The sequence below is a fragment of the Trachymyrmex cornetzi genome, unplaced genomic scaffold (assembly GCF_001594075.2).
Source record: "Trachymyrmex cornetzi isolate Tcor2-1 unplaced genomic scaffold, Tcor1.1 scaffold34, whole genome shotgun sequence".
Classification (NCBI taxonomy): Eukaryota; Metazoa; Arthropoda; class Insecta; order Hymenoptera; family Formicidae; genus Trachymyrmex; species Trachymyrmex cornetzi.
Window position 1 is genome coordinate 80,522 of NW_017298108.1, and position 9,802 is coordinate 90,323.

General features: G+C 30.1%; 2 protein-coding genes across 6 annotated transcripts; one reads left to right on the forward strand and one right to left on the reverse strand.

Moving 5' to 3' along the window:
- Positions 1–380: 380 nt before the first annotated feature.
- LOC108763149 (serine protease snake) lies at positions 381–5,233 on the forward strand. 4 transcript variants are annotated; one of them, XM_018510514.1, is made up of 6 exons: positions 381–1,095; positions 2,122–2,628; positions 2,847–3,111; positions 3,464–3,711; positions 4,570–4,937; positions 5,155–5,233. In XM_018510514.1, the coding sequence occupies exons 1-5, from the start codon at positions 1,011–1,013 to the stop codon at positions 4,908–4,910; spliced, it is 1,446 nt and encodes a 481-aa protein (XP_018366016.1). In that variant the 5' UTR covers positions 381–1,010; the 3' UTR covers positions 4,911–4,937; positions 5,155–5,233. The 4 variants fall into 4 exon arrangements, with proteins under 4 accessions (XP_018366016.1, XP_018366017.1, XP_018366019.1 ...); XM_018510515.1 differs by lacking the exon at positions 5,155–5,233 and adding an exon at positions 5,123–5,142; XM_018510517.1 differs by lacking the exon at positions 381–1,095 and having other exon boundaries at positions 2,173–2,250; positions 2,598–2,628.
- A 34-nt stretch (positions 5,234–5,267) lies between these two features.
- On the reverse strand, positions 5,268–7,801 carry LOC108763150 (probable palmitoyltransferase ZDHHC16). Of its 2 annotated transcripts, XM_018510518.1 has the most exons (6): positions 7,552–7,801; positions 7,180–7,327; positions 6,588–6,897; positions 6,238–6,428; positions 5,845–6,155; positions 5,268–5,374 (listed from the first exon to the last, which is right to left on the reverse strand). In XM_018510518.1, the coding sequence occupies exons 1-6, from the start codon at positions 7,596–7,598 to the stop codon at positions 5,284–5,286; spliced, it is 1,098 nt and encodes a 365-aa protein (XP_018366020.1). In that variant the 5' UTR covers positions 7,599–7,801; the 3' UTR covers positions 5,268–5,283. The 2 variants fall into 2 exon arrangements, with proteins under 2 accessions (XP_018366020.1, XP_018366021.1); XM_018510519.1 differs by lacking the exon at positions 7,552–7,801 and having other exon boundaries at positions 6,588–6,904; positions 7,180–7,250.
- Between the last annotated feature and the right edge of the window lie 2,001 nt (positions 7,802–9,802).

Consider the following 9,802-nt stretch of genomic DNA (forward strand, 5'->3'; position numbering starts at 1 on the left):
ACTTAAGTCCAGCTTTTTTTACGGTCACTTTATTTATGATGTAAAATTGATTTTTATTTTTTATGAACATAAAAACAAAATAAAAGTAAATTAAATTAATAGATAAAACAAACATTCTTGATATTTTCTACTTCTATAACAAACTCATTTTTCCTAATTTTGGACTTATGCCACTTATCAATTAAGGGGCTCATATGTACGTACGTTTTCATTTTTATTTTATAATATTCGTACAAAAAAATATAAAGCAGAAGTAAACAGTAAGCCAATCAGCCAATTATAGTAGAAAACATAAAAACGATAATGCAATTAAGCAACAGCAAATCCAAAATGTTGATTTTACTTACTGTTTACATTTTACTGCGTAAGATTTTTTTGTGTCATGTTTTTTATACTTCTGTGTATTGATGAGTAATACTGATTGGCTTGTCTTTATCCTGTTTTATCGACATCTTATTTTTTGTAGAATACACCGACTGGTTTATCCGCTTTGGCATCAGAATCGGAGATTCCCAATTGACCAATCAAATATTGATCAAAGACGAATAATGCATACTTATCCTTGCCATTGCGTTGTTAATTATACTTTACACTTACGAAGTTACTGTTATGATGAACACATTCTAAATTGCATACTATCATCACAAGTTAACAGATGTACAAAACTCTGTTGAGATGTTATCATTTAACTCTTACAATTCGTGTGTAATTAATGATTGTTAGTTGTTTGATCAAATCCAGCTAAACATACTAGATTGAGAAAACTGCAAAGTCGATATCTTCGATAATCCCAGACTGTTAAGATCACTCCCCACCTTCATCTTCCATGCGCTTTCTTATCGTTTTTTATACTTTTTTTTTACCAATCATCTTATTTCATTCTTTGTAACATTAGGAGGGAGATGAAATATGTGAGAGAGACGCAGATTCCATCGTCGTTAATCGTCACAGCAGCTTATTTCCGTCGTCAAATGACGTGACGTCGAATACTCGATCTTCATGTGTCTTTCATGCGTTTTTCTTTAGTGATGAATTTTTATTTCGGCTTGGTTGTGATTTTCGTAATCCTTGATGTGGTTTCCGTCTGGTCCACCGGTAGAAAAAACTTATGATTATAGTTTCAAGTGTTATCATTAGAAATTAACTAATTATTAATTATTATTAATATATTTATTATTTATTAATAATTAATTAATTATTAAATTGTTACTGAGTGAACTCTCAAATTAACCGCGATTTCAATATTTGCGTTATACGCTCGAGTTTTTTCTAGTGCTTCTGTCGTACACTGAAAAAAAATATAGTCAATAATAAATATTTAGTTGAATACATGCCAACTAAATATTTATTAAATATAAAGATATATTTATTTGATACAAGAAATGTTAATTTGATTTAACAATCATTTTTTTTACTAAACAAATATTTATTTACTGTAAGTAAATATTTAGTTGGCAGTATTGTGCTAAATATTTATTAAAATTGACTATATTTTTTTCTCAGTATAGGAACTTGTTAGCAAGAATTCGGGAGTTTAATAATGTTGTCGAATAATTGCCGAATATTGGTCTTCAATAATTTTTTACTCAAATACTATCAACTTTACAGAAAAACAGTAAAAGACAAAAATTATTTTCTTCTCATAGAGCTCTAAGAATTTTTTCGGAAGATAAACGTTTTTTATCAACATTTTAGTACTGCATTTTCTTATATATTGAAAACTATTTTTACCAATATGAGAAAGTACGCTATTAAAAAATTCTGAAAAAATTCTCGGAACTTTATGGAAGAAAATAAACAATATTTGACTCTTGCTGTTTTTCTGTAAAGTTGATAGTATTCGAGTAAAAAATTATTAAAAGCCACAATATTTAGCGATTTTTAATAATTAATATCTTGTTAACTATTGCGAAAATTGCAAAATGATAGAGGACTTTCCGATTCAGTTTAGTCCGTTCTATATACACACAAGCGCTTCGTTAAAACTTATCGGACACCCTGTATATAACACACACATACACGTGTGCGCGCAAACAAACACACACACATTTATACAGATATTTATCTCTATAACTTTGCCTTAATTTATATGCACATATACATTTAGATATATTTTTTTAGATAATGGCACTTCGAAGAAGAAAGTTCAACTGAGTTCCGGCATTGCAACAAATCCTTTTCTCCAAATGTCCAACCTAAATCTTCCCAATATTCAAAACAATGATTTCCTGACAAACTTTCCATCAAATGGTAAGATAATTGGAAACCCATTCTTGTCAAATGCTGTTACAACACAGGCATCCAATAATAACTATAATCCCTTTCCTAATAGTAATGCGAATCCTTTCCTGACAAACTTTCGTAATTCTAATAGAGAAATAAATAATCCAAGGGTTGAGATAGAGCCTCCTAGTTCGCCAAGCCCTGTTTCGCAAACACCTTACACACCACTACCATCCTATCATACATCAACATTTAATACACCAGTATTTAATACATTAACACCGAATAATGATTTTACATTTCATACGCCTACTCCTAAAATTCATCCTCCAACTTCACACGTACCATCCTGGAAGGAACTGTTACCTTCTAAGATCAGTCCAAAAAAAACGATATCAGAACTTAGTAAGTAGAATATGATCGTATATTTTAAGAACATGTAAAACTGAAAAATTTACAAGTTCGAAAATGTAAATGCATAAGAAATTACATAAATACACATTTATAATGTAACGAGTAAAGTGTTTGAATGTGAATTTTCTTACCCTATATACATTCAACATATCTTTATATATTTAATATACACCATAATAATGTTATAATATATATAAAATAAATTTCAGAATGCGAAGAATACGTGGGAGAAATTGCGGGTAAAACCTTGATAACGTCCCTGGCCGGTTCATCGTCGGGCGTACATGAAGTGATTAATAGTTGCGAGAATGTAAATCGCTTGGTGGTTGGTGGTACAGAGGCACATGTCGACGAGTTCCCTCACATGGTTGCACTAGGCAAATACAATTCTGACGAATTTATTCTGATGTGCGGCGGCACGCTGATTTCACATGCCTGGGTGATTTCCGCTGCTCATTGCACTCATGGGACAGAGTAAATCTAATATATAGTATTTCTCTCACTTTAAACAACTCAAGAATTCTAACGAAAAAATAATCTTTTATTTTTCTGCTAGCTATTTTACTGAATACAACGATAAATCCAATACAATCCCAAAATTTGAAAATATTTTTTAAGACAAATACTAAAGTTTAAACTAATACTCTATTCTTATTTACTTTGACTATTTAATAGTGTTTTTTTCGATATACTACACATCTTGAGAAAAAATTATTTTCTTCAAAAATTGCAATCTAAAATGTAACTTACATAAGTGACTGGTATCTTACAATTATTTAAGGATTTGACTAATAAAACTAGTCCTATACACTATATCTTATTGCAGTGGCGGTATAACTGACGCAAGGATTGGCTTCCACAGTTTATCAGACCAAAAAGGCGTCATAACTGTCATTAAAGATATAAAAACTCATCCGGATTACAGACCACCTGCGATGTATGCGGATATAGCTCTGGTACAGCTCATGACCGTTGTTACATTTAGTAAATCTATACGACCCGCTTGTCTTTATCAATTATTTGATACCATGCCTAGACAGGCTTGGGTGAGCGGCTGGGGTGTTACCAAATATAGTAAGTAGTTTAGTAGTTCCTCACGTGAAAACTTGTTACGAAATCCTAAAATCATAAGAAAAAAATCATAAAGCTAAATGTTTTTGAAAATCTAAATGTTCAAAAACATTATATTCATTAAGCTTTATATTTATTAAAAACTTACATGTAGCAGGTCATTCCTAATAAATGCAAAGTCCTTCATAAAAAAAGATCAAAAAATTTTATAACCAATAATAAGATTTTATTCAGACCGACAAGAATTAAACACTAAGTATAAGCATATTCAGGCCTATGACGGTCAAAGCTAGATCTTTTTTTGCCTAAATAATTTCCAGTGAATTATCTATATCCTATATACGTACATGCATATATATCATATTTTTGTAGTTATTCAAACTGCGCGCTAAAATTTTTCCGGACTTTATCTAACGCAATTAAACTACTGCAATAATATCACAAGTTAAATTAAATTGACAATGTGCTAAAAACCTTAAATAAATTTATTGCGAAAAATATTACCTCGGCCGGGACTTGAATCCGGACCTCTTGTAATCCGTACGAGCGTCCTAAGCGATTAGACCATCAAGACCTTAGTAATATTCTTCGCAATAATCAGTATATGTAAGACCAATAACACTTATTGCAGACAGCGTGTATAACCAATATAATAAGATTTTATTCGGACCGACAAGAATTAAACACTAAGTATAAGCATATTCAGGTCTATGACGTTCAAAGCTAAATCTTTTCTGGCCTAAATAATTCCCAGTGAATTATCTATATCCTATATATGTACATGCATATATATCATATTTTTGTAGTTATTCAAATTTTATAAGGTAGGAGTACTGATTCAAATTAAATTATGTACTTTAGGCGGAGAGGTGAGCGATCGATTACAAAAGGCTAAGCTGGATGTGGTAGATAATCTGCCATGTACAATACAGCATAACAGTTCCACAGAAGTTCCGTACGGTATCACACCAAGTATGATTTGTGCTGGTGATCCTAGCGGTAACTGGACCAAGGACACTTGCCAAGGAGATTCTGGTGGTCCTCTTCAAATAGTTCATCCTAAGAGTGAATGCCTCTTCCAACTGATTGGTATTACTAGTTTTGGTATAGCCTGCGCAATGATTGATATTCCCGGTGTTTATACTAGAGTGTCCCATTATCTTTCGTGGATCGAAGGTATAGTCTGGCCACAAGGACAATAATCACAATTTATTCGACTTTTACGAAAGGTACAAAAAACATATTTTATTAAATAGTACTTGGTTAAATTAAGTCTTACATAAATAGTTATCAATTAGTTTTCAAACAATTCAAATTATTAAAGACAAAATATTGTAACATTCGCAAATGTTTCTACTTATTGTTTTGTAACGTAATATACTTTTACCATGTAAAAATAATTTCGCAATTTCAGAAAAGTCTACTTGCTTTAATTATTACTTTTAGCGAAAGAAATTATGAATACAGTTGACCAGTCTGCAATTCTGACTAGAATATTGAAAAGTAAGAATAGAGAAATCACAAGAAATGGATTTAGAACGCAGCAATGATATTGATCTTCTAAATTGTTAAAAATCAAGAGATTTTGCTATCGTGAATAGTTCGCCATGTAAGACCATCACCATAAGGGCCATGAATTGATGGGAATAAGATATGCCACCAACTTCTGCAACAAGTAATATTAAGATACATTATGAAAATAATATTAGACAAATTTTTGGACAATGAGACTATACAAACACAAAAATAATATTGAACAAAGTATCAACAATTTATATGCTAAACAAAATTTCAAATAGCTATTATAATAAGCTTAATTTCCAATTTCCTTTAAATCAAAATCGTAGTCATTAAAATTGAAAGAACATAAGGATCTCGAATTATGTTATAATTACCATTTAAACATATAAAATTAAATAATGTGTGAGGTTCAGTAAGAACTTTTGTGCAAAGTTTAATATTTTTAGTTAAATTTATTTTTCTGGCAAATTCTGTAAAAGTGATATATTTTATAAATATATGCATTGCATCTGATTTGTTTAGTTAGTCTTTCGTTGATGATTTATATTATTGGTTGTATTTTAATCGGTATGACCGCTACTTAACATTTTAAGTATGTATTTATAAAAGTTCTACCTGCTTTTTGTTCCTAAGAACAATCTCCAGTTCTCCCTCGATCCAAAGTCGTAAGGATTTTGATAGAACTTATTCTGAGTACGATACTTTTTAGATTCCGCATTGTTGATGTGCGCCTCGATACTTGTCTCTCCTCGGGTGATGAGACGAGCATGCCACCAGGCTAGAGCACCCAACGCTGTACATGTGGCTATACAGATCAGACCCGTAAAAATTATCAATCTTTTTTGCCATTCTTTGGCCTCAGTTTCTGCCGCCTGTCTTACTATTTCTGCTAGCTCCTCCTTGCTTAGATGATCTAATGATTCCGTCTGTATCAATCAAGCATATATTTAAGATTTGGATTAAAGTGATAGTTAATAAAATGTATTTATGTGCAATTAATTAATGTACCATTGGAATTATTTCCGAATTATTAAGGCGTACTGGATGGCCATCTAATTCCGGTTCCTGGTCAGGGAAGAACTCCTCATAGGCGAGTTGCACGCCGAATATCATAATGAACATAACGCCAACTACGGTGTAAACCATGTATAGGAAGAAATGCCGATGATTATAGTGGCCAACACAATTGTTTAACCATGCTGTGTATTGATTAAGGAAGACTTATTACAGGATGTTGCAAAAAACGACCATATAAATTTTCATTGACAATATATACATGATTAATCTATGATGAATATAATTAATTGATGAAAATTGGCTATATGTATAAAATTAATTAATAAAATATATAAGGATACGACAATGATGATCCATTTTGAGGATACACTTGTTGCAAACAGAACAATGATGTGTTCTGGGTGGCTTTGGTTTGATGCATTTCTTGCAGATGCTTACAGCCTCTGGTATAAGGCCTCCCTGAGGTGGATTTCCTGCTGGCACAGTCACACCCATATAATAATGAAAGCAGACATTAACCAGCAGCCAGTTTCCAACTAGCAATAAGATTATCGTCATTAATGGACTCCGTTCCCACCACCAGGGTAGACCTATATAGTAGGCAATGTATACAATACTGATGGTCAGCAGGATCACCATTGCTACAAACACCTATGGACTGCAGCACTTAGTAAATATATTGTGGATATCTTGAAGTTTGCATTATACATATAAGTAGAACAAAGTATCATGGAACATTTTATGAAACTTCATGTCTTACAAATATCAAAATTCTAGTATAGATTTTTTTAACTCAACTGAATTAATTACATGAAGCTTATTATTAGGCATAAAAAACGCAATAATCTTAAACAAAATCTTTTATGTTAAATGAAAGCTAATATATGAGATTTTGTAATTCAATACAAGGACAAGTAATATAAAAAATCTTACCGGACCCAAAAAAGAAGTGAAGTTCTCGACAAACCAGAACATGGGTTCCATAAGTATATCACAAACATAACTCCAACTCAAAAAGTCATTGTAGAACAAAGATTTGATAGAAATTTGAAGTCGCCACCATTTCTGTTTTAAACTATTCCTTAAAACAAGTCAAATTTGATCGTCACACTTATTAAATCCATATAAATTTATGATATAAAGAATTAATAAATGGATTAAAATTCAACAATTTTTTTTTAATGCAACTATAAACATAAACAGTAGCAAAAGTAGGAATGAAATAACTCGGTGATAGAAAATAAAAATTAATAGATGTCTGAACTAAATATTTAGTTCAACAAATACAAATATTTATGAATTTACCGAAGAATACTTGGTGTCTTCGTCAAAGACCATTGTATTTTTGCCATTTTCGTTTCTGTCCTCGAGTCCACTCAAATGTTCTCATAATCCTGGCATGTTAAAGTCATATCTTGCGAACACGCGTTCGCTCATCGTCACGTTATACTTTGTACATCTTGATAAGACATTTGATAAGGTACTATAATCGATAATTGCTATTGCAGCAAGAAATAATAACCTCAATCGACCTGCAAGTACAATCTCGTCCGCCATATTTCGAGGAAAGAATTTCGTGTAGGATCAGTAGAGTGTAGAGAGTACTGAAACTACTGGTACTAGTATTAAGATAGAAATGTATTATTAAAGAAAACACATATACAGTGTTATAAATATAATGTTTATTATATACATTCGAAAATTTAATTTTTGTAAATATAAAATCGTGTTATTTGTGTCAGAAAGTAGAAAAAATAAGTTTATATTTTCCCGCCATTTTACAAGCGGTATTTTCAAACTCAAAAATAATCAAAAACAAATGTGAGAAATTATTCATCGTGAAATTATATATACATATACGTATAACACACACACACACACACACACACACACACACACACACACACACACACACACACACACACACATAAATGCAATGTTTATTGGTATATGTATATTTCTATTCTATATTTTTAAAAATTAATTAAGATATAAAAATTTGTTTAATAGTCATCTGTTTAATACAAATTTAAAGTAGAATATTGAATTCCCCTCAAGTTTTTATTATAAATATAAATAGATATATGTTCTTGAATTATACTTTTCCTGATGTTATATTATATATTAACAAAATTACCTTTTTAAAAAAAGGTAAAAAAAAAGGCGCCAAGTGTGCATGTACCTTCCATAAAAAACTGTACTTTACATAAACTAAAAAAAAACCGTTACATAAATAATATAATTCAAGTGATAATATTGTTAATTTTTTATTATAAATTACCCCTCAATAGTACGTATGCATGTATTTAAAAAAAAATGAAATCAAATCTTTAAATTACGCCAATTGCAAAAAGAATATATAATTTCTTGCAACATATAACATATACTATTGTATTTTGTAAATTGCGAAAAGAACATATATTTTATTGCAACATATAATATTTAATTAACGAGACAAAATGATACGTACCTTTATCTTTCTATTCAAGAGTCTTTTATATTTGCAATGGAATACAACATTTGATCTCAAAAAATTAAAGACGAAGCATCACAAAATGAGAAAATTTTATATTAAAATAAAATTTTTTATGTAAAAAAACTTGGCGCGCTGCTAGACCTCAAAATATAATAAGTAAATGTTACATAAAAGAAATAAACAATGTTTACTGTTTAATTAACATTAATCAAACATAAAATTACAATCACAATTACAATTAAGATTATAATTAATTTTAAATCTACTTTTATATTTAACTTAAACAGCATGTCTTACAAACCTGAAACCATTATTCTAGTCTTATACGCTTTTACCATATAAATACTTATTCTGTATTAAATCTAAGTCGCATACCGGTCTAAATCTGGTCGCACATATGAACACGTATATTATTAATTCTCTCTTAAATCTCTTTATTACTTTTCATATTTGGTATTTTTAATTATTTGCTCGTACACACGCACGCACGCACGCACGCACGCACGCACTGTATATTGTTAGTCCACCTCATTTTCTTTCTTAAATCTCTTCATTATTTTTTTTATTCGATATTATTTGACGATCATCTTATTATATTTTGAGGTCTAGCAACGTGCCAAGTTTTTTTACATAAAAAATTTTATTTTAATAAAATTTTCTCATTTTGTGATGCTTCGTTTTTAATTTTTTGAAATTAAATGTTGTATTCCATTGCAAATATAAAAGACTCTTGAATAGAAAGATAAAGGTACGTATAATTTTGTCTCGTTAATTAAATGTTATATGTTGCAATAAAATATATGTTCTTTTCGCAATTTACAAAATATAATAGTATATGTTATATATTGCAAGAAATTATATATTCTTTTTGCAATTGGCGTAATTTAAAGATTTGATTTCATTTTTTTTTTAATACATGCATGCGTACTACTGAGGGGTAATTTATAATAAAAAAATTAACAATATTACCACTTGAATTATATTATTAATGGATGGTATTCATAGTCGATTCTTATTTCAAGACCGTCTTAGGCGTCGTCTACAATACACGGAGTAAGAAGTAAGAGTAAGAAATTGACC

Coding starts and splice junctions, on each gene's coding strand:
- LOC108763149 (XM_018510514.1), top strand. CDS start 1,011: ATGCGTTTTTCTTTAGTGATGAATTTTTATTTCGGCTTGGTTGTGATT. Junction 3,112..3,463: donor CATTGCACTCATGGGACAGA/GTAAATCTAATA, acceptor ATCTTATTGCAG/TGGCGGTATAACTGACGCAA. Junction 3,712..4,569: donor CTGGGGTGTTACCAAATATA/GTAAGTAGTTTA, acceptor TATGTACTTTAG/GCGGAGAGGTGAGCGATCGA.
- LOC108763150 (XM_018510518.1), bottom strand. CDS start 7,598: ATGGCAAAAATACAATGGTCTTTGACGAAGACACCAAGTATTCTTCG. Junction 6,429..6,587: donor CAAAATGGATCATCATTGTC/GTATCCTTATAT, acceptor ATCAATACACAG/CATGGTTAAACAATTGTGTT. Junction 5,375..5,844: donor TTCTTAGGAACAAAAAGCAG/GTAGAACTTTTA, acceptor TACTTGTTGCAG/AAGTTGGTGGCATATCTTAT.